Source organism: Channa argus, chromosome 10 (genome assembly GCF_033026475.1).
Source record: "Channa argus isolate prfri chromosome 10, Channa argus male v1.0, whole genome shotgun sequence".
NCBI classification, from domain to species: domain Eukaryota; kingdom Metazoa; phylum Chordata; class Actinopteri; order Anabantiformes; family Channidae; genus Channa; species Channa argus.
In genome coordinates, this window is record NC_090206.1 from 16427148 (window position 1) to 16452981 (window position 25834).

General features: G+C 38.8%; 2 protein-coding genes across 4 annotated transcripts; one reads left to right on the forward strand and one right to left on the reverse strand.

The window, feature by feature from the left end:
• The first annotated feature begins 228 nt into the window (after positions 1-228).
• prss23 (serine protease 23) lies at positions 229-18434 on the forward strand. Of its 3 annotated transcripts, XM_067519155.1 has the most exons (3): positions 229-329; positions 7598-7758; positions 15465-18434. In XM_067519155.1, exon 3 carries the CDS (start codon positions 15482-15484, stop codon positions 16679-16681), a length of 1200 nt encoding a protein of 399 aa, XP_067375256.1. In that variant the 5' UTR covers positions 229-329; positions 7598-7758; positions 15465-15481; the 3' UTR covers positions 16682-18434. The 3 variants fall into 3 exon arrangements, with proteins under 3 accessions (XP_067375256.1, XP_067375255.1, XP_067375254.1); XM_067519154.1 differs by lacking the exons at positions 229-329; positions 7598-7758 and adding an exon at positions 13409-13559; XM_067519153.1 differs by lacking the exons at positions 229-329; positions 7598-7758 and adding an exon at positions 13566-13802.
• Positions 18435-18521: 87 nt separating this feature from the next.
• Positions 18522-25229, reverse strand: cfl1 (cofilin 1). Its single transcript, XM_067519156.1, has 4 exons — positions 25069-25229; positions 21519-21829; positions 21353-21429; positions 18522-19186 (listed from the first exon to the last, which is right to left on the reverse strand). The coding sequence occupies exons 1-4, from the start codon at positions 25069-25071 to the stop codon at positions 19074-19076; spliced, it is 504 nt and encodes a 167-aa protein (XP_067375257.1). The 5' UTR covers positions 25072-25229; the 3' UTR covers positions 18522-19073.
• Between the last annotated feature and the right edge of the window lie 605 nt (positions 25230-25834).

The window sequence follows — 25834 nt, forward strand, 5'->3', positions numbered from 1 at the left end:
CCTTCATCATGCTTGCTCACTGCAGTGCTAAAACAGAGTGTCTATGTGAGTCACGACTTAACACTCAATATGTCTGTCACATGGGGCCTGGGTGACTCTGAAAGAAACATTGCTGCAACTCCATCAGAGCCATGTCTTGTCTTCCCTTCCGAGGAAGTTGTTGTGTTTCTTTGTGTCCTCTCTGTGTTACAGACAACCCCAGTCATAATAAACCACACTCTGTCAGACGTTGCCTGGTATCTGCAGTCCTGCTTGGGCGCACAGATCCTCAGACTCACAGCTCCCTGCAGCAGTAGCAGCTCTGGTGCGGAGACCAGCAACAAGAAAAGGTCAGGTGGAGTCCATTGTTATTGAGCTGTCATGGCTCTGATTTATAGGCAGCAGGTTCACACTGTTTATGGTGCCTCAACTTGCTCATTGTTTCCATATTTTTGTTTTATATGCAGGAAGAGACAGATATGATTTAGATAGGAAACAGAATGTTTCCACTGCTTGTGCCTCTGTGCTGAGTACAAATGTATTCTGATGATACTGCTATTAAAATGCAGTTAGCTTTTATCTATTAATTATTTTGCTGGGTTTTACCAAAGTGACGTCATGGATCATTTTGTGCAGCTAAACTTAAAAAGTCTTCAATCTTCTCTTATTCAAGTTGTATTTTGAGATGCAAAAGGTAATTTGGATCTACGCAAAGTGAAAAACATTAGTGAAAAGCTAATGGGAACAGATTAAAACCTCAGTGGTTTTCATGTATTGTTTGGGGTGTTTGTTGTGGGTGACTCGAGGGCATCTGGGACTTGGCGGCCGAGTGGAATTTGTTTGGTTCTGCAGTAGAGTTGGTGAACCGGTGCTCTTTAAGCTGACAGTCACTCAACACTCTGCAAAGACTCAGGCTCGTAATTCAACAACACCTCCTGGCTACGCTGCATGAGAAGAATGAGTGACAGCAACACAGATACTGTACTCAGCAAAGAGAAAGGAGTCATTTACAACAAATATTTAAACATTTGTCATTATGGCTTTACTGCAGCACAGTGGAAACTTCAACCAGCTGAAAACAGCAAAGACGATTTTCAGCTGATTTTAAGTTTCTTGTTAAAGGCCAGTTCATGGTTTTTGCCCTCCCTTGAATGGAGGGGAACACATGCCTAACATGTTAAGGTCTCCTACCAAACCTAGTGCTGACTTCTGACAGCAAGGAGGATAAATACCTTGTTCGTTGTATTTGACTAAAACATATAAAAAAAAGTGAAAGAAACTGTTGCCGCTGTCAAGGAGGCCAGAAAAACAGACATCAATGTTAACCTAAGAAAGCATTTTAGGCCTCAAAATAAAAGTACGCCTGAAAGAAGCTATCCTGGAAACTGAGAAATTTAGCCAAAACCAGCTCAGAGGAAAAGACAACCAAGGAAGCTGGAGAAACCTGTCTCTAAAACCTGGAATGACATCACTAAAAGAAAACACAAGACCAAGGATGCAAGATCACAAATACAGGTTGATTTTGACATTTTGATTAAAAGAAATTATATGAGTAAGGTAACTTCAAAGAAGTATAGCCATGAAGTTGTGTGACTACTTTTGAATGTATCAAAATGTATCATATCAAGATATCAAGAATATAAAAAAAAAATGTTAAAATGATTTGTGTGTGAATGAATGTCATGTGTATCAGTCTTTGATTGAACTGTGTGTGTAATGCTGTAATGAAGAAGTTCCAAGGAGGCCGTGCAAAAATCACATGGTGGAAATGCATATTTGGAGTGTCAAAGTGTAAAGTAAGCATGACCTAATGTAGGCAGAAGAGTATAAAATCCCTAGTTTTTTTTTTTTAGACATGCATCTTTTGACTGCATGGGGACACTGTGTCCATCTGCATCAAGAATCGTCAGATAACCAGAAGATCACAGAGACCAACAGGACACATCCAGGATCCGCCTAACAAGGCGAGAATGAAATAGGCAGTTAGGCCATCGGGCCTTGAGAATAGACTCCAACATGCACTTTTGAGTTTTATACTCTTCAACCAACCTTATTCTTTAAACATCAAGAGGTAGAAGAATGAGTAGAATGATAGCCAAGATAGGGCAAGAATGGACATTTCTAAATGATCATTTTAAACACTTCTATTGTTGCTGTTAGCTTTTGCATCTGCTAAATAAAGTAACCCATCTGCAGTTAAAGTAAAAGCTTACTTGCTTTAATTTTAATTTTATAAGGTTTTTAAGTGTCTGTAGCCTCTCCTTATTGATGTAAAAGAAATAGATTGTGTTTGACTAAGCCAGGTGAACTAGATGAATGCTCTAGTCGGTTTAGTGTAGAAGCTGAAATTAATATCTCCTAAGTAGTAAAAGTATACTTGCAACTTAAATATTTTACCATAGCCACAACAACTGTTACTATAAGAAGGAAGCTACCGTTAACCAGTTTGACTTCATTAGTATTTGTAGTTTCAGGCTTATCCAGGTGCTAGTGAAGAGGCAGCAGCTGAAACACTGGGATTAAGCTAGTGAATAGCTGGATGAATTCCTTCACCTCAGCCCAGAGGAGAAACCAGGCAGGCTAGTAATTACCACTTTAATGTGAGGGCTGAGCTTGACTCCTGTACTGGAGTGCCAGGGTAACACTGCTTAACAAGACCATTGTCAACGTGTTGAAAGTACATACAGTAACTACGAGCTTCCAGTTCACATGTGGACAGTCAACTAGAATAAAAAACAGTAGCCTTTTAAAAAGCTTTGCTACTACAAATGGTCTAACATCCATGAATACGTCTGTATTATTATTTAAATAGGAAACAACAAAACAACCTGCAGACACATCAATGGACAGAAAGATGAAAGGCTCGACCTCATGTGAGTGTATCCCGGAGTACTTCATGTCCAAGCGTCAGTGGGAGCAGGTCTTGGTTGAGCGATGGTGTTACTAATCTGGATCTAAATAGGAGTTGAACGTGGGGACACACAGCTGCAGCCCAGCCTTGTCTGTACTGAGATCAGGCGTTGGCCACCTTGGTTGCCTCATATGCGTCTCTCTCTTTCTCTTTTTCTCTGTGTGATTACAAACTGTTGAGACTCGTCCTGCTGCCAGATGTTTGTGCTGCCTCACATCCTTCAGACCACAACAGGACAACTAAACAGCAATTATTTTACTAACAAGTTAATAGGTGAGCAATAGGAGAGGCTGTAAAAGCAGATGTGAATGTGTTCAAAAAATTATAGAGCTCCATTTTAGACTATTTGGTGGAAGAAACTAGGACAGGTTTAGAGGACATAAGACATTTATGAACAGTTCTTACTGTTTTTCCTGGTACAGGATGTCTTTCTGACTATTCTCCAACCGGTTCCCTTGTGTCAGACGAGTTTTTTTTCCAGTTTTCCTTGGCTCTGCATGGAGTGTTGTGGATCTTTCTGGTTATTATAAACAGACATGCATTTGCAAAGCTTTTGTGATCATCCCAGATTCACAGGCTCTCACATCCTCCGGGCTTTTAGTTCATTTGGCTGTGGGTAACCTTTAGATAGGTTTACAATTAAACAGCTGTCACTGGACTGTTTTGTCATTGCCCTGATGTCTTTTTGGGGCTGTAAATCTCTGTGCCATCTCTTGTCTGTTGAATTTATAGGTCCCAGTCAGATGTGGATTAAATGCAGGTCAAAAACAATAAGCTCCAGCTGAACACAGAGCAAAGATGTGCCATTCTTGAATCCAATTATAAGCATTGTTGCTTCATCAGTCTCTTTACAGCTGAAAGCAGAATCAGTCATGGGGACAAAACTCTGAACCCAAGCTTGATCTGCACAGAGTATTGTTCTCAGGAAAATGAGTTCCATGGCTTCCAGGGGTCTGTTTTGGACACCGGCAGTGGGGGCTCGCTTTGTTTCCGTGTGATATGCAGTGTTTAAAGGCTCAAACTGCGGGTGTTGAATTGTCCTGAGCAGCTGGACAATTCTGAAGTCTGTGGCATCTGTTTGCAAAGTGAGCAGGGACTAGAAATGGATGGCCTTGTTATTCCCAAGTGAACAGAAAAAGGTTACAGTAAAAACTACATGGCCAAACCACAATAAATTCCTGATCAAGCAAAGAATGCAGGAAGAAAAGCTGCATTTACTTCTTTTACCGTGAAAATCGCCCAGTAGCTCTTTTGGCTTTTTCAGTTCATCATTCAGAGTGCACGGGTCTGGCGGAGTCTGAACCATAAAAATCCCTGTAGTAAATATCTGGAGGAGCAGTGGGAAAATGCTTTGCTTTTGTTCAGGGAATGCAGTAACAGCTTGACACATGCATCATTAATTTATCCCTCAAATAAGAATGAACTTTTTTTTCTGGAGACCATGATCAGGCGTACCTGGCTGAAAAAGACACCGCTGTATCTGTTAAATTCTCAGACAGGTTGTTTAGCATATTGCCCAGGAAGTGTTTTCTTTGTCAGCCTGATGTACACTGCTTATGTTTTTTGTTGGGGAACAATGTCACCAAATTAATACTGCATGTAACTGTGAGGATTAGCAGCTCCAGATAAGAACAGAGAGAAGAGATTTGGCAGCTTGCAGCCTCATAGCTCTGGCTGTCAGAGCTGCATCTGGCTTGCCTCATCTTATTTGCTTGCAGGACACTGAGGGTGGAAACAAAAAGTGACACAAATTTAGAGGCTGATTTCATAAAATGGCACAACAAAATATGACACACGCAAACAAATACATCCACGGAATTCACCATCATCTAACAGATCCATTTTCCAACCTGGCATGAGTGTGTTTTATAGGGAAACTTTACCTACTTCTTACCCAGTTCTTACTCAGAAGTATATGATCACCTTTTTTCCTCAAAGCTTTTTTTGTGTTCGGGGGCTGGGTTAAATGTACACACACATAAACATGCACACACACACACAGACACACACACATTGCCTAGATTCCTCTTCTCAGACCACATTGTGGCTGTTATCAAGGCTTCTTGGTAACCTAGCAACTATGTTGCTCCTGTGGGTGGGTCCTATATAAGAACTCTGGAGCAAAGAACCATGGTGATAACGTTCTGGAACATTCCTTAACATTCCCTTTAGGTGCTCCTCAGCTGTACAGCTATTTACTCTGAGAGGCAAGAGACCATTAAACCTACACTTACTGGTGTTTTATGTAATAATAACAGATCTGAAAAAACAGAGTAAAAACAGAGCTGATAAATGTAAATCCCATGATTTACATTTATCAGGTGGCTGAAAATGACATGAATTAGCAACTGTTTGCTAATAAAACTTAACCTGGCCAATTTTTGATATTCAGTTACCCATGGAATAAAATATCTTTTTTTTTACTTCTTTATTGATCAATATCCTCTAAACATATCACAGGGAAAATTAAAGCACAATCAACATTTTCAAAAAAGAAAGTTGGAAAAAAAACAAAATTATTTCCAACTTTGTGGGCAACACTGTATAAGAGCTGAAACTGCAAAGCTATATTTTAATGCCATGACAATGTCTTATTTGACAACCCTGTAAAAAAAACATGAAACCAATCTACTCGGTTTACAAGCACACACTTACATCACCATTGTAGCATTTTAGACCAAAATGCGCTTTTAAGTTGGGACAACATTGTAAAACTTAGAGTTGCCAGCTTGGTTTCTAAAATTCTCAGTGGTCTGGGTCCACCACATATCTCTGACTTTTTCAGACAGAGTAGTGGTTCCGCTACATGTTTTATTCTGACTCTTTTTCTGTATATCCTGTATGGCCATTTTTACATGACATTTTTTAAATTTGTCTGGAGTGGCTTTTACTGTGTTCTTTATACTATAATTTCTTTTTGGTTTTGTGTCAATATTGTCTTTTACTAGCATTAAACACCCTGCCCAGGGACTACAGTTGCAAACTACCTAAACAGCTAAAACTGGCACATTTAGGCCCCCAAAACTGGCACATTTACAGAAATGTTGATTAATGTGCAAGTCTTAATTAAGCAAAAATAAAGTAAAGTAAATTAAGTAGTGAATGACTACACATAGCCTAAAAATACTATATATTACGATTATTGAAACATTTACCTGTTTCTTATAGATTGAAAACACTTGTCATGTCTTTATGTGTAATACATGATGGACTAATATGAAAGTTACCACCTGAGTTTGAAGTTATATGATGGTGGTAAATGTAATTATTATGCAATAATGGTATATTTCAAAATAGTCTATGGCCAAAGCTTGTTAAAAAAAATTTAAATTTTAATGGAGTTTCCTTTTAGTAGAGTTTAGAAAAAACTTTTCAGTGCAGAAAGAGTGGGTGCTGACAGAGAATCATGTTCATATGCAGGTGGGAGGTAAATAGGTTTTAAGCAGCAACATAATCAGTGAAACTCCACTGTGTCTGGATGAACAAGGGACTCACACAGACAAGTGTCAGTGGGAATGTTCGCTCTGAGGCTGTAAATATTTGGGTCTGTTTACTGAGTCTTTACAGCAGATTTGTTTCTCAGCTCAAATGACCAGAATTCTTTTTGTCTCCAGCTTCAGGACATGGGATCATGCAGTCAGATGGTTTGTGTTCCCCGTGTTCTGTTTCAACCATAGCCCCTTTCAGATTTCTTGATTTTTATTTAAACCATATTGTTGTGATGAAGGCTTTGCAGGCCTGTCATTCTACTTGAGACTCACATGTTTGCATTTTCCACAACATATAACAGCTGCATGAATGTCTCACCTCTAGACAGTTGTCACTGCTGATCACAGAAAGTGAGACAGTTCTGTAATATCTCTAGTCTTACCAAATAACCTTCGTCACAAGATTTCTAGCATTCCCAGAGTGATTTCTTCTCTCTGGTATCACTTAACCAGCCATTACTCAAACATTCAACCACCCACACTTTAGTGCCTGTCGTTCTTGAATCCATATCAAATATTTTGGAACGGCTCTATTCATTGTACTGGGATATTGTGTGATATTATTCACAAGAGTCTGAAGTCATAAAATGTATTTGCTTTTGATAATTTCCCGGCAGTCACATTGTTTCCCAGGTCAAGATTTACTCAGGGTCATGCTTAATAATAATATAAAAACAAAACAGTCAAAAATGTTTGGTTCTCCTCCACTGTGTCTAGTTAAAATTATGTCGTGTTATGAGCCGGTATATACCAATTTTGGTGCTATTTTTCTTCACCATCACTTTACTGAGAGAAGTGCTGTTATCTTGTTCTCACAACATATCTGTGGCCAAAATTCTTCTACAGAAAACTGGCAGTTTAACTAATTCGGCAACAATCTATGAAATGACTTGAGAGTGATAAGCGCAGTTATTTTACTCATTGGAGTCATAACTCTTACTGAACCCAAAAATCACTTGATTAAGCAAACAGATGCCCTTCTCCTTTTATATATATATTAAGGATAAGGAAGTTTTTATTACGGTTGTTGTGTGAGGCCAGAGTTGAATATCATTTGGGATGACTTCCAAGTTCAGCAGAAGAATCCACTCTGCCCAGGTTGGTTAGAGATATCACTGGACACATTCTCCACCTCTCGCTTAATCGCAGTCACTCAGTTTGGATTCCTTAGTTCTGTTTTTGCAAACTGTGTTTCTTTCCTTTTTTCTTTTTCTCTCAGCTCAAGGAGCCAAACTGAAATGACATCATGCAAAGGGGAAGTGAGCCTGAATTTGTACCCACAAGGGCCTGCAGGAGAACCAGGGAGCAACGGCAGGAGGGGTATCTTCACAGTGGGAGTATGAGATGATTATCAGGGAGGAAAATCTAACGTCTGAAAAGGTAATTCCTGGAACAGATGGAGTTCTTTGTCAAGTGCTGCAGCAACTCGTGGACTGCAATGTGGAAAACATCCTCTGTGTTTAGGCCTGATCAAGAGGAGAGATAGAAGACAGACAGATGGGATGGGAGGGCTGCGATGAGAAAGGACAGAGTGAAGAAGCAATAAATATATCTGGATGGAAAAAAAGAAGGGACAAAAAACACTGAGGCACAGGCTAGAGGGGAGAAAATAGACATTTGTTATGTTCACAGTCTTGCTCTCTCAGAGTTTCTGCAGATCTATTGCACAGTAAGTACATTCAACTGTTTTAAGGCTTAGATGACTTATCTGAATCTGAAGCCAATTATCAGATTTAATAGTCCAGAAAAAAAACAATAACAACGAAAAAAAACTTCAACTGCAATCCTGTCACTCAGTCCCTGTTTGCAAAAAGAAACTGATGCATTTAACAAACAGCAGGGGATCTAAACAGGTCTACACAAGATCTACACAAGATTATAATGTGTAGAAAGGACTAAACTATATAAAATATAAAAAAGGCACGCACACACACACACACACACACACACACATATATATATATATATATATATATATATATATATATATATATATATATATATATATATATATATATATATACACACACACACAGAGCTGTGCCCACTTCCACAGCATTTCCATGGAAATTTAAGGTATGCCTGATCACACGTACCCAGTGTGAACTCACTCATCTGGAATCCACCACACTCCTTTCTTCCAAGCTGAACAGTTCAGGGGCAGCTACCAGTAATAAGATACAGTAGGGAATCCTACACAAACGCTGAATAATTATAGAGAAAGTCAAAAACAAGTAGCACAGACAGCTGGTAACCTGATGGTTTTCATTTTCATGTTCCATCGTTTGTTTTCCTCTCTCTCCCTTCACACAAGGACAGACTAATAATTCACTTCCCTCAAAAGCACTCAGATATCAATGAACACGACAGAATCTAGAGAAGGTCTATGTGGCACTTTTTTTTGTTTTCATAATGAATTTATTTTGGAAGAGTGAGAGTGTAAGTATGGATCAAAGAGCCTGAGAGTTTTAAGGACTGAGGGAGTTGGGGCTGAGGAAGGTCACTCACTTTCAGAAATTGAGGGACAGAGAGACACCACTGACTCTGTTAAACACCAGAGACCCATAGTGTTCAATCTGCACCATTTAGTTTTTTAATGAATATTTGTTCTAATATTATTTTTGGCAACCACCAGGTAGCAGTGGTGAACTTTGCAGTATTCAGCTACATGTGTTGTCCACCACAGCCTTAAAGTTTAAAATATATTTTACTTGCTTCCTAGTCTAGTCTTTCTTGCTGTTGTAGATCAGTGGAATGGCATTTAAGTGTATACAGTAAGTTCAACGTAAATAAATAAATGAAATAATCTGTCTTAAATGAGTAAATCTTACTCTGATTGTTGGACAATACATGGTACGGGTAAATTTCAAATTTCAAGATTCCCAATAACAGTAAGCAAGCAAATAAGAATATTTTAGTTATTTTAATATATTTTAATATTTTAGTTACTTATATGACTGTTATTCAATCAGTCAAAATTTGGAAAAGATAACAGAAAAGAAAAGAAACTGTATTATTTTGTTATACTTCCTACTGTCCTCTGTGTTAATGCTGAGCCAGGAGGCCGATTGAGGACATCAACACTTCACCCCTAAAGCCATGAGTTTTAGCCACAGTGTCAGGAGGTAGCTTCAAGAATCCAACAACTTTATTAATCCCATTTGCTTTACCGTACAGCTGCTCTGCTCCAAAGAAAGGAAAAGATCCAGACCCAGAAAAAAAACACATCAAAAGCAAAAACGTCTGCATCTTTGAACAAGAACGACGAAAATCTAAAGAAGGATAAAATTAGGTTACTAGTGACTTTTAAAACCAGAATGTATAACAATGTGATTAAACACCTGCAAAACTAACACTGATATCAAAACTGACATTCTCATCGGCACATTTTGGTATAATCAGCATCTATATGCTTATAACCATTGCAATTTTAGCATTTAGTTCAAACCACGACTGTGCCAAAATAAGGTTTCACACAACTGCTAGCCTGGTAAAAGGTCTGCAGTTATATAGCGCTTTTCTACCTTTTTGATAAAATAATGATTAAACTGCTTCTCATTCACCCCTTGTCACACACACACACACACACACGCACACATACACACACACCAGTTTAGTGTCTAGCTTGAAGACACTTCGACACGTGACTAGAAAATCAACGAATCAAACCAACAACCCTGGTGGCTTACTGCTCCATCTCTTGAACCACAATTGCTCTCATGGCTGTATGGGGTTGACCCTAACCCTATACTCCAAGGACATTACAGCACCATTAAATATCTTACAAGGACATAACTGCTCCTATGGGATGCTACCACCAGCCCTTGAAGTTCCTTAAATCAATGGTACCCTCCCTGTCCCTGAGCCTTTGTGCTTTCTACTCTCTGATAGGATCCGCCACACTCTGCACAGTCCCCCAGGTATTAGTATTTATCAATTTACAGTAAATAAGAATGCTGCAAACTTTCAATCAAACAGAAATTGTTAAAATTCTCGTATTGATTAATAAGACAAGCCTTTAAAAAGCAAGCACATATCTCTCTGTGATTCTGGCTTCACAGAACGGTCTAACAGCACCCACCTCTCTCCAATGAAACACATTTTGGAAAATTTTTACAATAAATAAATAACAAAATAACAGTATTAAGAAATTTTAAGAAATTATGTGGTGAAATAATACTGTATATGGCAAGTATCCATTTTCTTTGAAGTGCTGCTAAATTAATCATGTGTCCACATCTGGTCAGTTCACTGAGGTTTAGCTGTACTGATGGTAAATATGCTAACCGGGGGGCAATAAAATGACCTATCTGGTGTCCACATAGATACAATGGACCTTGAGTCCATGGTCTGCAGTGTGGAAAGACTCACACCGTCAAACAGAGGGAGCACTGTGTCAGTGTCGCAGGGTCGATTCCCAGTCCAGAAATTTGCTTTTATCTGGAATTGACATGTTCTTCCCAGGTTTACTTCTGTGTCCCCCAAATTCCAAAGACATGAATGTCAGGCTGATTTACAGTCTGAAATGTTTGTGTTAGTCCTGTGATGAACTAAAAAGCTGCCTACAGTGTTTATTTACACTTTGCCAATTCACCAAAAGAATACTGGGATCTTGCTTCTATGTCTCTTGCGACCCTCTGGCTGAACAACGGAATGAACGCTGTCAAACAAAACAAATGGTTTCAGAAATGATACATCTACCACCAACAGTTTTTACCAGTCGGAAGCCAGATTTTTTCTTTAAATAGTCAAATATCCTGCAGGTGCCGGTTCTGAAAACAGAACCATGAATAATCCTTGAAACATGTGTTTAACAGGGAAATGCAGAGAGGAGACAGATGTGACACCGGACCCTCACGTCTTACTGTACACATCAATTCACACAGCTGACAAATTTAGGAAAATTATGTATAAAAGGCCTGGTCGCAGTGTCACTAAACAGAGGCTTTAAAGGGATAGTTTTGTAAGATACTTTTGAAAATATCAACTATTTTATGAGATATTTTCTTGTTTTGGTGAGGCTAGAACTTTATTTGAGCTACAATATTTTACAAAGAACTGAATTGCCAAGATGTACAAATTTAACCCATTTTTATTGATTATTAATGCATTTAAGCAAAATGTTTCTCTTCTACTTTTTGCTCCAAGGGCTAATATAGATTTTGTTTTGAATAAAAGACATACTTTAATCTTTGTAGAAAACTTTTGATTTTACTAACAGACAAGAAAATCGATACCACTCTTGTGTTAGCATTGAATATATATAGGCCTTATAATTATAACGAGTAGAAACAAGAAGCTCATTGTCATCACATTACATCACTTTTTTGTCCAACTCATACAAAATTTAAAATATTGTCTTTACCCTCCTTGTACAAAGTAAACAAAAAGTTATAATGTGTACCAATCAAATTATTTTGTTATTTTTGGACAGAACCAGTTTAGCTGTTTTCCCTGATTCCGGGTTTTATGCTAAGCTAAGCCAAACAGCTGCTGGCTCCACAAGTGTCCTTGAGTATCAATGTCTTAATCTAATTCGCAATAAAAATTTTATTAATTATTGCTAATCGTTTTTCTATCTGTCCTGTAAACACTTGAGACTGCTAGAAAAGATTATGAGAGGACTTTTTTTGAGGATGAGCTAAAAGAAGAGGAACAAAAACAAAGGAACCCACAGAGAACCAGAAACCAACAATACATTTCTTGTGCTCGCTCTCAGTAGCACAGAGGCAGACAATGAACCATCATCACACACAGCATGGTTACAGAGTTACACATTTACACCTTTTGGCCTTTTGCTTGCTGCTTTCCTTCGCATCCACAATGATTTCTCTCTATATTTTAGAGGGAATATGCCTTACACATAATTTGTCAGCGCTACACAAGTCACAGTGCAGGAACAGGATGAGCTGAAGATTTCATTTCAGGGATGAGGAGCAGGTTCGAAAGGTGTTTCCTCTAGGGTGACATTTGCTCAGAGCATAACAGTGGACACATTGTGCCAACAGTCTGACTTAGAGATTCCTTAGCATTCCTAAAAGCACTGTCGCTATGACTGGAAGCTCTGTTTCAGCCCCAACAAAGCTGCAACAAACCCCATGGGAGTGTCAGTGCACCGCACTCGAAATTCCACAGGTTGACAGAGATCCTAAAAGAGACATGAAGGACCTTGGAGATCAAGGTCAGACAGCAGAAGATGAGGTTAACACTGCTGCCAACATGCCCCAACACTCCTCTGCCTGCCAGCTAGAAGTTCTTCCTTACTTTTATCTATTATAGCTCTTGGCAGCCATGATAATTGAGGTGCACGAATGCCAGAAACAAGACTTTGCTTGCTTGGGTGTAACCTTAGGCTACCTATGTTAAGTGCCAAATGCGTGATACATTGAAAAAAATCACTTAGGATCTGTAACTGAGTCAGAAATGGAAACAGTAATCAGTCATGTCGATTCAAGACTAAATTTGCACAGTATGGTAATATAGTGGCCTAAAAGCCTAAAGCCTTGCAGCCTTGTATGTGCAAGTGAACTGAAAAGTTGGGTCAAAGACTCCAGTATGATGAAACACTGTGTGTTTTATCAAAAATGAAAACAACTATTATGAATAAATTATTGTGCTTTTTCTTTTCAAATGAGATCTGTCTTTGTTTGTTATATAGGGGATTTATTTATTTATTTTTTTCCATTATTTTAGTAAATGAATACTTGATGTTATAATACATTCAACCATCAATTTTGTTTCTGTCACATGTCCCTTTCCGGAAAACTGGGCACATTTTGTAACCCACGACAACATTCTACATACATCTCCTACAGGTGATGTCACCTGGTGGAGTTGCTCAGTTAGAAGCAGAGGGATGTTTTTTCCAGGGAAGGCAGAGCTTGATAGCCTGAGTCTTTGTACACAACTTAATACATATCTGTGTTCTTCTTTAGAAGACTTGAGTTGGATTGTATCTTCCGATTATTACATTCTATGCCTGAACAATTTGACAAAGTGCGACTGAAGGATTATTTGACACCCTCTGCAGGCGGACAGTAGAGGCGGGGCACTAGGACCGTGAGGCGGGACGCTGCAGAGGCAGAAACCAATTCTTGTCAGACAAGAGACTTTTATCTGTGACTCCGTATCCGGACAGGGCAGGTTTCAGGAGACAGTCAGAGCGACTCGCCCAATATCTGGTACTTCATATTTTCACACACTGTACAAAAACGAGAGACTTTTTGCGCCTGAGGGGCGAAGCAGCGCAACCAGAGAGAGAGAGAGAGAGAGAGAGAGAGAGCGAGAGAGAGAGGAGGGAGAAAGGAGAAAGTACCTGTCCATAACCAGGGAGGATGAGGGGAAACTGGGAAGTAAGGACTCAACTGATGGGGAGCAGAGGTTGACTAGGATGTAAACACGGACCTTTGAAAACTATTCCGGAGGTAATTATTACATTTGGTGGTTAGGTGGAGAATGGTAGGTTTGGTATCCCTGTGGAGGGCCCATAGGCTGGTGGGGTGCCTAAAGTGTGGAAACACCAACACTGCATGTACATGTCTTATACATAAACAAAGATAATTGTTTTACAGCCTTGTGCAGTCAGATGTGAGGGTTTTTTTCTTTCCATATCTTAGATTAGGGTAAAATGACGATCAAAGATTCAGCATAGAAGGTCTGAATGAGGTGTCAGGTGTGTCTTCACTGTTCTTAGTCTCGGATTCTGCCAACAATTATTGCTGCAAATCTTATACCCCCATGTTGTATGACAGTATGTTAAAGTGATCTGTACTTTATTTGCCTCTGCTGCAAACACGAGATTACACTAGATCACATTTACGTGCAGAGACAAACAGAAATGTTTTGCATATCTGCTCAGGTTATTTGCCCATTGATTTGTTTGTCCTGTTTAGATTAATTGAAAAGATTTATTTGCATTAATATGCTGATTTTGATGCAGCTTACATGTTGTGACTTGGCACCTGGGTGTGTTCTGCATAAATTTCCCTGTGTTTTTACAATCAAAATGAACCTCAAAAATCTTTGAAGCTGCTGAGGTTTTTAGTTTAGAGCCTGAAAGAGTGTTCAAAAGTAACAAGAACAAGCAGTTATGTGGGTTTACATATGCTCAGTTAATGGTGATATTTCAGTCTAAATAAATTGTACAAAACATCAGCTTCACAAAAGATAGAGTGTTTTTATCTGGCCCATCACCACCCAGTTAACACTTAAGGTGTTCTGTATCTGGTGTAATAATATGCCACAGCTGAATCTGAGACTTCAAGATTTAAGGGAACGTTGTCTTTTCCCAGGGTATTCTGCCTCATTTGTTGTGCTGTATGGAATAGCACAGTGTGGGGACAGGCACCACCCTGTCTTTTGTTATAAATAATGCCCTGTTAAACTGCTGTGCCTCGACTTGTTCCTTTTCACTTTTTGCACACCTGCTCTCTTCGTGCCAAGAGTGCCTCAGGGTCCACAGCCTTTAGAGGGGATCAAGTATCTCGTTGTCCCTGCTAATCTGCCTTGAAAGCTCCATGTACACTGTGAAGTAGTTAATGTTTGATGGAAAACAACTTCTTTCCTCTGAGCTTTGATTAGTGGGTTTTTGTTGTAACCTCTTGTTCAGTCATTCAGTCTGTCTGAATGGAGACGTTCTGTCTTTCAGTTCACATCTAGGAAATAATACTTATTTTTTTCCGTAGAACTGACCACTCGGCTTTCGTCCTGGCTTCTCAGCTATGCCTGTGGCCACGTCCTCTATAATTTAACCTTTCCTGTGACTTTTTTGCAACAAAAAATGCTTGTTTGTTTCCGCTGAAATCCTATTTTCCTGGTGATCTATATTATAGGAACAAGAGGTTCATTGTTGCTTCACCACACCGCATTAAACTCAGGCCTCGTTGCGACACGAGATTTTGCGAGCTGACCGCACTTGCATATGACGCTGTGATTTACAATCAACAATCAACTTTGAGAGAGTCCAGATTTACGAGGGATTAGTGTTTGTGTGTTTGTATGACTGTTTGTTTGGAAGTGTTTTCCATAGTTGTGCTTTCCTTACAAATACGATTTTTCTGTTGTCATCATTTCCTGTGTCGTTGCAGTGTTTTCCATCACCGTAATGGCACCGCATGACAGCTCCATCCCCATTCACCTGCTCCTGCTCCTCCAGCTCCTCCTCTTCCCCCTCGCCTCATCCTTTCTGCACCCTTCCCATCCCCCTCTGGTCCACATCCCCACGCTGGTCCCTCACACACCGACACCTCTCACCCGCTCCCGGTTCAGTGCTAAGACGCAGCTGGACTTTGCCACTCACTGCAACACCAGCTGTCTCCACAGAGGAGAGCAGGAGGAAGCGAGGGATCAACTGACCCAGAAACTGGCTTTTGAGACTTTGTATGCTGATGGTTCCCGTACTCTCACTGCCGTGGACGTGGAGCGTGATGAAGAGTTTGAGGCTAATGGAGGTCACTTCCCTCATTCTTTACCCATATCAGGGTTCAGAGTGAAGTTCAGACACAAGCGAATGAGACGCCAGATCTACGGAGCTGATGGCCGCTTTAACATCCAAGGTGACAACTTCCTGCTGGATTACCCTTTTTCCACAGCTGTGCGGATTTCCACCGGCTGCACCGGGGTTCTTGTGTCTCAGCTGCACGTCCTTACAGCTGCCCACTGTGTCCATGATGGGAAGGATTATGTGAAGGGGGCAAGGAAGCTAAGGGTGGGCTTCCTCATCCCTACTTCCACCAACAGCAATAACACTGGCCTCACTTCTTCTAAGAAGCCTCTCGTCCGCTGGGTGAGGGTGAAAAGAACCCGTGTGCCAAGGGGCTGGATTCAGGGCCCTCAGGATGTCAGCATGGACTTTGATTATGCTCTGCTAGAGCTGCGTTGGCCTCATCGACGTCCCTTCATGCGCCTCTCTGTGGCTCCTTTTTCTGATGACTTGGTGGGGAAGCGCATTCACTTCTCTGGCTTTGACAGCGACAGACCAGGGGAGCTTGTCTACAGATTTTGTCCTGTGGAAGAAGAGTCCAGCGACCTGATATACCAGCACTGTGATGCCCGACCTGGAGCCAGTGGCTCTGGAGTGTACGGAAGAGTGTGGGACAATAGTTTGGAGCGCTGGGAAAGGAAGGTCATCGGCATTTTCTCTGGACACCAGTGGCTGGAGATAGATGGGGAGAACCGGGATTACAATGTGGCTGTTCGCATCACTCCTCTGAAGTTTGCTCAGATCTGTTACTGGGTGCATGGTAATCGACTGGACTGTGTCCAGGACCAAGAAGAACAAAAGAAGGAAGTTCTGAAGGTATAATTTGAGTAACCCAAGAAAGCACAAAGTGACTAAAAAAAATGTAGGTTAAGATGTTTTCATTTTCCCAAAGAAAGAAGACCTCATAACCTACATTGGAGTGGAGTGACACATCTCTTTGGATCCAGTTGCCCTTCAGTGACTTATTTCTCTCCTGTGTTTAAATTTCTGCATGTATAGTCTGGGCCTATTAAAAAAATCCATCTATGAGATCACCACACAGCATCTTTTAATATGTTTCACCCGCAGTCGGATTTATAACAGTCAGTATTTCCACCGCATTAACATAAGCCACTTTTACAAGGAGTTTGCAGTGTGTGCCAGATGCAGCAGATTATTGTCCTACAGTGGATAATGGTAATTAACTGATTTTCTTTCTGTTCATTTTTTGCTGTTCTTTTAAGAGGAACAGTTTGGTATCATGGTAAGAATAAATCAGTTTCTTCTGCCATAGCCTGCATTGTGATAGAGAGCTATAGAGTAAACAGAATAAAGAACTGACAGTAGTTTATGGACACCACTGGTGCTTCTTAACATTTCGGCAGTTTTTCATTGTGGACTGGAGAGACAGTGTTAATTTAATTTTTTGAAAAATGCTTGCTATATTTTAATAAACAGATTTATAAAAGTGTTTGTGGCTTAATTTGACTTGAGGGAGTTTGACGTGATTTCAGGAGTGGTGTTGGGATGCCCCGGTGAGGTCATATCAGGTACTACAGCAGGTGCATCCAAAGACACACTACACTAGAAAATGTATCTATAAACTGTGAACAAATGTTTTTTTTTTCATGCAGAAATACAACAAATAATGGTTCCAACACCTCAGGTGTAAATAGTTTGTTGTTTAGTTGTTTAGCCTCCCATTATTAATTTTAATGATGGAAGACTAAAAAACTAGTTGGACAAAAGATTTAGGATATATAGTTAGGATATATAGTAGTTGTGCAAATGTAGTGCAAATTTAACCAAATTTTGAAAGAAATTAATTTTAAAAAAGTGAAAGGCATTCATGGACATATTAAGAACAAACTGTTATATTAGAAGACATTCATCACAATTACTGTGGACATGCACCACTCAAAGTTTAGTTGTAAAATAATCATGATGAATGTGGCATTACTGGCTTATGTAATTTGAAGATACTCACACAGATCCGTTTTGATCCAAGTCTTTTGGATCCTATGCTTCATGTGGATCGTGTTTAATTTACGAAGTCTGTTATTGTAGCACTTTTTACATTTTACTTTTATTGAACCAACTTTTCTACTTGATAATTAGTTGCAGCCTTCACATAACTCCAGTGAGCAGCATTCTAAAAATCATCCTTAACTTTTCAGGTTTGAATTTATACCAACCACCATCATAAATATGCTGTTATTCTGTAGATAAGTGAAATTAATCTGATGAAACAAATTCAACCTAATACAGCATATAATCAAAAGCAATAACCATACAAACTCAGTAGTTTAGTCCATTTTTATTAGAGATAAGGAGACAATACAAAACATCCACCATTCAATATTCAGTCTTAACTCTGACTGCTGGTCTTTCATTTACACATCGCTCCCCATCAAACCTTCATAATACCAAAGTTTCAAAATTGAGGAGATACTGGTTTTAACACTTACAAGGAATGTTGTCTGCTTACTACATCAAATACCATGGTTTGATGATCAAGAACTGGAAATAAAAACAGAATCACTTAAGTTTTGGAATTTGAATGTAAAAAAAAAAGGAATAACAAAACAAAAAAGAATATATATATATATATATATATATATATATATATATATATATATATATATATATATATATATATATATATATATATATATATATATATACCGTGTTCCCCCAGAGATTATTGATACATCTTGTGCAATCAACAGTGAATTAGTTCATACTAGACCTAGTCTCAAATACACACACAAAACTTAACCAGAAGTTTGGCAAGAAAAAAAATAGTTGGATCAATTATTTGTCAGGATTCAAAGTTGGAAAACTAAAGGTATTTCCCCGTCCCTATCTCTGCAATCATTCAAATGGAACCTGGAGAGAACAAAACCCTGTCCTTAAACATGAACAATGTGTATTTTACTTTTATCATCATCCTTCCTCAGTTGTATCTTAATATTTTTCCTTTATGTGTGTTTTGTTCTTATTATTTATGTTTCTTGAACTGGAATGACAGTCTGCATTTGTAGAATTTCTTTTTTGTTTCCTAAACTGTCGTTTGACCCCAAACCCACCCACAATGTCCCTCCCAGAGAGTCCCACAAATAGTGTTGGTTCTGCTTTTGCCCTTCTCCAAACCACACTGGAATGAACAGCTAAATCCCACAGATGTGTCTGAAAGGCCTCGATCGAAGCCAGAGAGGAGGAGGGAGGGGTATATCTATATAGGGCATCCTTCCAGGCTGATTACTGATGAGCCACCAAGCTTTTCTGCCAGGGTGTGCCGGTCTTTGAGGTCTTCCAAACCATTCACCTGCCACTCATGCTTAATACCTGGAAAAACAAAAGGAATTGCACTTAAGTGTCAAAAAAAGGAATAACACTATTTCATCACAGACAGTAAACACAATTTTAAAACAACAGAACCTTTACCAAGTAACTGTTAGGAAGCCTTTAGCCTTCCTTACTGCCCTCCTCAGTCTTTTTGACAAGTTACCTTGTTAGACTTATGAGAGCAGGCATAAGCTGTTACCAATCTTCTTATCTAACTCTTGTAAAAAAAAAAAAAAAAAAAAAAAAAAAAGAAAAACATTTTTTAGAATTTTAGAACAATTTATTTACATTAGCTTTTTTCCAGGTGAATGTCTAATTAACACGTTGTTTAACAGGAGTTTATAAAAATATACCTGTATTGGCTGTTGTTTTGAAAGCAAGAATGGTGTGGATAACATGGCACCTAATGAATTAAATACACTTAAAACTTTAATATTGGTAGAAAGTTGATTTATATTATTTTGAGCATAAACAGGAATAAAAACCCTTCTAACAAGACAAACGTCATGTTTTTGATAATTAAAAGGTACAAACAAAACCCAAATAATACATTGTCATGGCTGGCTGTTAAAGTTCAGTTTTTTGTATAATTATGATGAAAACACAGAAAGCTTAAACCATAATTGCCCGTTATTATAAATATATTATGTGTCAGCAAACAATTAAGCAAGATTAGCTTTAATTTGTGGTTGTGTTTCTGGTCTGAAAAATAGTTAGTTTAATATTGACTCTACTTTTGGCTCAGTTGAGAAAAAAAACTGGTAACTACAAAAAAAACATATCTGATTATTTGGCTGTTAAAAGCAGGGAAAAACTTGGATTTGGTTTACGATGACGATATTTGTATTTCAGACATGGTTATGAAAAAAGTTCTGAATTTCAGTTTGAATTTCCCGGTATTACCAGCCTCTTCAGTTGTTCTCCTCTAATCTCCTCACCAGCAGGTGAAATGCACGTTCAGTTCATGATTGACTTGGCCATAAAGATAACAGAGCCTGTTTTAGCAGCCATGCAAGCTCAAGACAGGATACTGTCTCCACCGTGCTTCACAGATAAGGCTGTATAATTTGGATCATAAGCAGATCTTTTTATTATCTATACCTTGGCCTTGCCATCACTGCACTCGAAGTTAACATCTGTTTACTCAGTGTGTAAAACATTGTTTCAGAATGTTTGTAGATAGTCTGCACTTTCTTGCAGATTAGAACCGAATTTTCAGATTTGTGTTTGCATCTTTTAGTATGGCTATCGTATTTCTGTTGAGCGGTTTTCTTTGAATGTTGATTTTGTGATACTGTATCTTTACTCCTACTCTGGAGGTTGGTGATGTCACCGTTTCTGGGTTTTTCCTTCACAGCTCTCACAATGTTTTTGCTATTAACAGTGATTTTCTATAGATAATCTATGTGTATTGCTTGTGACACCAGTGTTTCCTTCTTAATACAAATTGTTGTATTAGCTATGACCAACATTTGAGGATTGAGAACGCTTCAGACCACGCTAATGTTTTTTGCATTAGTCATTTTAATAAAATAATAATAATAATAGTAATAGAAAAAGTTATATTGACTTGATGAAAAAATCTGTCCCAGCAGACAGTATTTTTTAACAAAAAAACATTGAGCAGACTCAGATGTTTTGTATTGATTTTGGTAAAAAATAATGTCAGCAGCTGCAGCTGGATGGTCTTCATATTAGAATGAATAACTGACTCTTTTAACTACAAAATGTAAAGTGAACCAATACCTCTTAAGTGATCGTGTTTATGAATAATTGAGTCAATTCAAAATCTTGAATTTAGTAAAATTTGTTAATCAAGTTCAGTTAACTGATTTAGTTTTACTCAAACACAAAATTCAAAAAGTGATTTAGGTGTATTTACTGTTCAACCAATCTTACGGATAACACCTTTGATCAATTAATGTGGGAGATCTGTTACACAATGTGCTATTTTCAATGTTGATGAACATATCCAGTTGTAGACACCAGCAAAGAAAACTGGAAACTCTGAACATTTGTCTCATTACCATCTTTTGATCTCCATCTTTTAAATACAAATGTGATCAGCATACAGCAAACAAAAATGAACTGAATGGCCTCGCTGTTTAATACTTTTGGAGGAGACTGTACACACACACAGACACATACACACACACACTTGATCACCTTCAAATTTCCTCTTGATAGCATCTTTTGAGCTGGCATAGATCATCTTGCTCTTCAAAGGGGCACTATCTGGAGCCCTGAAAAAGTAGCAAAAATATTAAAGCTTAAGTAATAAAGGTTAAAGATGTTTATTAATAATTTAATGTCTGATAAAAGCTGCCCTCACCAGAAGATAAAGACCAGGTCCTCCTTCTTTGTTTCTTTGGTCTCGTAGGTGGCGTCATACAGGGCATAGCGACAGTCGTCTGGGGGCAGCATTGACACAAAGTGCTGGTATGGGTCCTGAACAGTGGTTCCCAAGTCGCCCTGCAGAATCTCTTTGCCATCATCCAGAACTATGTTCTTGAGGTCCTTGCTCATGCAGAATAGAATGGCCTTCTTCCTCTTCCTCTTCTCATCCTCATTTGCCTGAGCTTTGCGCACTTTCATGTCATTGAAGACTGCGATAACTTCATCTGTGACTTTCACACCGGAGGCCTGTGAAGAAAATCCTGTTAACTTGTAAAGTGTAATGCATTTTCTGCTTAACATAGTAGATGCCTGTTTTACAAAAAGTGTTAAAATGTTAGATGTTCAAAAACTTATGCCAAACAAATCAGCAAATAAATAGTTGCTGATTAATTCTGAATCTGAATAAAGCTGTTTTTTCATTACCAATTTCGCAAAAATATAAATGCAGCTTGTCAAATGGGAGTATTTCTGGGTTTTCTAGTCTAGTCTGACATCTGGTCTGATATTAAATTATCTGTCTTTTGGCTTTCGACAGAGTTTCTGAATACATTAACCTTGGCATTGAGTAACTTATCGGGATTTTGTTTTTATTTTTTGGTATTTTGGCGTTTTGACATAAATAATTAATTATTCTAGAAACGATTTAACAAATTAAATGGTGATATTGATAATGTCCCTGATTCTACACTTTTGCTTTAAACAAAACAAAAGCTACCACTGTATTAAACAGATCAGAATTGACAACACATATACAGAACATAAAACTAAAGAAGGGCCTGAGAGGACAGCATGTGACTATCACACACAGCAGGAACACTTATAACCAGGACAACTGATAAGAAGGCTTGAAACACCAAGGTGTGGTCGTGATTAGCCATGCTGGTGGTGAACAGTTAAGCTTTGTACTGCAATCAGAAAAATATCTAACTGCCATCCCAGCTGGCGCAGATGAAACCAACACTGATGATTCATTCAGTCGAGCCTTTCAATCCCATTTATTATGTATGAAGTCAGACTGTAAGGATATTAAACAACAGATAATAAATATGTGGTTGTAACTGCTTGTCCAAAGTCCACTTTGAGTATAAATACTAAATAAATTTAGCTTATAGGTGTGCTTGTGGCTGGGGCTGGACCAGCAAGTATAAAATAATATGTACAGTTGTTTCTGAAAACCAAAAATGGAGCCAAGTATCTTCAACATAAAGATGACCATGTGGGTGAGGGTGTGGTTAGGAATTAAGTGTTTCAGTGGCGGGTTCATTCTCAGACAATGGGGCTTCTGTTAAAATATAGAATACAAGCCACATCGCAGAGTCACAACTGCCCCATAAACTCAGTCAGGTCTTCTGACTGCATTTTAAACACTCCATTACAGGAAAATGCAGTTTCAGGACAAAAACTGCCATCTAGCAGTAAAGTGTTAATGGGAAAAAAAACACAACAATGGAAAGGAAATAATAAGGCAGGAAAGACGGAAAAGGAACCCAACTGTGAATCAGCACGGACAAGCACTGTATGTTTGCTCAGGGCGTAAAAAGGCCTGTGTGAGATAACAGTGAATTTAGATTAATAATTAACCATCCAAAAACCTTACACACTTTCTTAATCCTTCTATGAATAAAAGCCACAGCACTGATATTTTTAATGTTTCTTAATGCTATAAGGATTTTAAAATTATTGGCAGAAGTTTCCAAATTTCTGTACTCTGTATTCCTGTTATCCTCTTCAACTGTGATGTGTACAATAATTTTTTTCTGTACATGATCTGAGTCAGTATGTATTTTACCAATTTGCTTTAACCTAATTAGCTAAGAAATGTAAATTTTGTGTGTGTGTATGTGTGTGGGGGGGTTATGTTGTTGTAGCAGCAAGTTAACTAATACCACCATGGTGATCACTAAGCTCTCGCCTTATCTAATCTTAACCATGGATACTTTTCTTTACAAAAGTCAAGGTTCAAGTGACTCAGTACAAATCAAGTCACAGTCAAAGTCTCAAATTCCTTTACATGGGCTGGCAGGCCTAGTGACTAGCCAAAAGGCCTAATGGATTGATATTCAAACTCTAAAAAAATATAAGAAAATGAAGTTGACAGTTGATGCCAGGCTATTGACGGTGCAGACTCATCATGCAAGTCAGCAGACAACAAATATGGACGTTAACTAATGAGATATAAAGATAAATCAGAATTTACAATTATGATTTTGGTTTTACATGATCCGGTATTGACCCAAATTAACACATTTGTCCGTATCTGGCACGTCTGCTTCTCTAGCGTTTGACTTTGAATGAATAAACAAAGGGGATGCTTTAACTGTTCTCTGCTGGTATTGTGTAGTAGTCTAAAAGACGTGACGAGGATGCAGTGTGAATAAACGCCTATATAAATTAAATGCGCAGCGCAGCACCAACTATTAAGGTCTAAAGACAGCGGCCCGTTAGCTTCAGCTAGCGGATCCAACAGTGCCAAACTTGAGTTACATAATAGTAACAAATCTGTCAAATGTTAGTTACATCCTAACACGTACATGGCAAAACTCTCACATAGTAAATGGCAGTAAATTAACTAACTGGAGATCCGTTATAATACGACACCAACCAAAATGGTCTTTGCACCAAATTCAGGGTGGGGCCATGAATGCAGCACACGCACATGTGTGCACTAGCTTGCTATATAAGGCGAAACTGTATTCAAATAAACGGTCCAGCAATTCACACATTTACAGTCCCGATCTAATTTGTTAAAAACATACTATTTATCCGCTTATTATAACACTGGGCTAAAAAGGTTCCCTGACTAGGAGCACGCAGTCAACCAGAGCCTAAAATATTGTTAGCAGGGGAGACAAAGAAAAAAAATCTCAGCTAGCGCAGCCATAATGGGTGTCATTTTCTGTCCTGCTAACGGAGCTACCCCAGCTAACACCGACGCTAACTAACTCAGGTAGCCCGGAGGCGCAGCTGCACCTGCCAGCGCTGCTCGGTTTGAGGTGAAGGAACTACCAAGCTGAGCCAAATAACGGAAACGTGATGCAGCTAGGACACGGTGGAGAGCGTCATGACAACGGCGCGGACGTTACCGCAGACAAGGGCCTTTGTATAACGGCTTTTGACGAAGAAACACGAACAGATGAACGAAATTGCGCCACTATGTGTGACCCTCAGTCGTTTTTATACTCTTTTATCTTGTGATAAAATACCCTATTACAAAATCTGAAAGTGATGAAGTTAATCGGGGCTCCGTCGTGCTCTTTGAAATCATTATTCTCGGCCCAGTGGTTGACTGAGTTAGCCCCGGCGCTAACAGCAGCTCCTGCGGCACAGCAGCGGCTTGCCGTCTGATGCTGAAACCAACACAGTCATCTATTAAATAAGCACCAGCTCACCACTGAGGTCCTCACAGTTTTAGATTAGCTCTGTTAGAGTCAGAGAAATTAGCACTGATACGTAAGTATGATTGAAAATAAAAACGTTGAACGTACCATAACTGTAGCTCTGCGTTGGTCAGTGTCTCAGCAGAAATTGAATGGACTGTGATGATGAATCGTGGCTCGCGCTCACACACTGGCTACACAGCAGGAACGCGCAAATAAGCTCGACCCCGGATCCAGACGCGTGCACGAGCGGGAGCTTGTGTGTGAGAGAAACACGAAGGTCCATCTGTTATATTTTAGTGTTTAATATTGACTAATTTATTGCAGCACTTGTTATACACAGAGGCGCGTGTTTACCTTAACTTGCAATCGATTATATTCAGTTCAGCATCGAATATACGCGAAACGAGGTAAAATTAACACAATAGTAATAGCGATTACCAAATTACTGACCACTGTGACTAAGCGTGACACGTATTGGCAGCCCTTTAAGAGAACCGTACGTCTTCATGTTGCTTGGATATTTTATATTTTAGTTGTGTTTTTTCTTTCCTATTTTGGGAGTTTATATTAATAACTGTCATTTGGTGGTGGCGGCCAGCATAAATGAACAAATCAAACGTACCTAATGGATATCGGAGAGTATTGTGGGAATATGTGTTTGTGTTGCTTAATATTTAAATTATCCTAAAAATACCTCGGAATATCCAGCATACAATATTATAATAGGATTTAATAGGCTATTGCCTCATTCGTGATTGAATAATAGAATTACCCAGAAGATTATGACTGAAACCCTTTAAATTAGCTCACATTTGTTACGCTTTGCATTTTACGTTTTTCCTTTTATTCTAACATAATTTAAACACGTCAT

What these genes read in the sequence shown, in the direction of transcription:
- prss23 (XM_067519155.1), top strand. Translation starts at nt 15,482, where the DNA reads ATGGCACCGCATGACAGCTCCATCCCCATTCACCTGCTCCTGCTCCTC.
- cfl1 (XM_067519156.1), bottom strand. An exon ending in GACCTGGTCTTTATCTTCTG is followed by an intron (nt 21,430 to 21,518) that starts GTGAGGGCAGCT and finishes CTACTTTTTCAG; the next exon opens with GGCTCCAGATAGTGCCCCTT. An exon ending in TATCAAGAGGAAATTTGAAG is followed by an intron (nt 19,187 to 21,352) that starts GTGATCAAGTGT and finishes TTGTTTTTCCAG; the next exon opens with GTATTAAGCATGAGTGGCAG.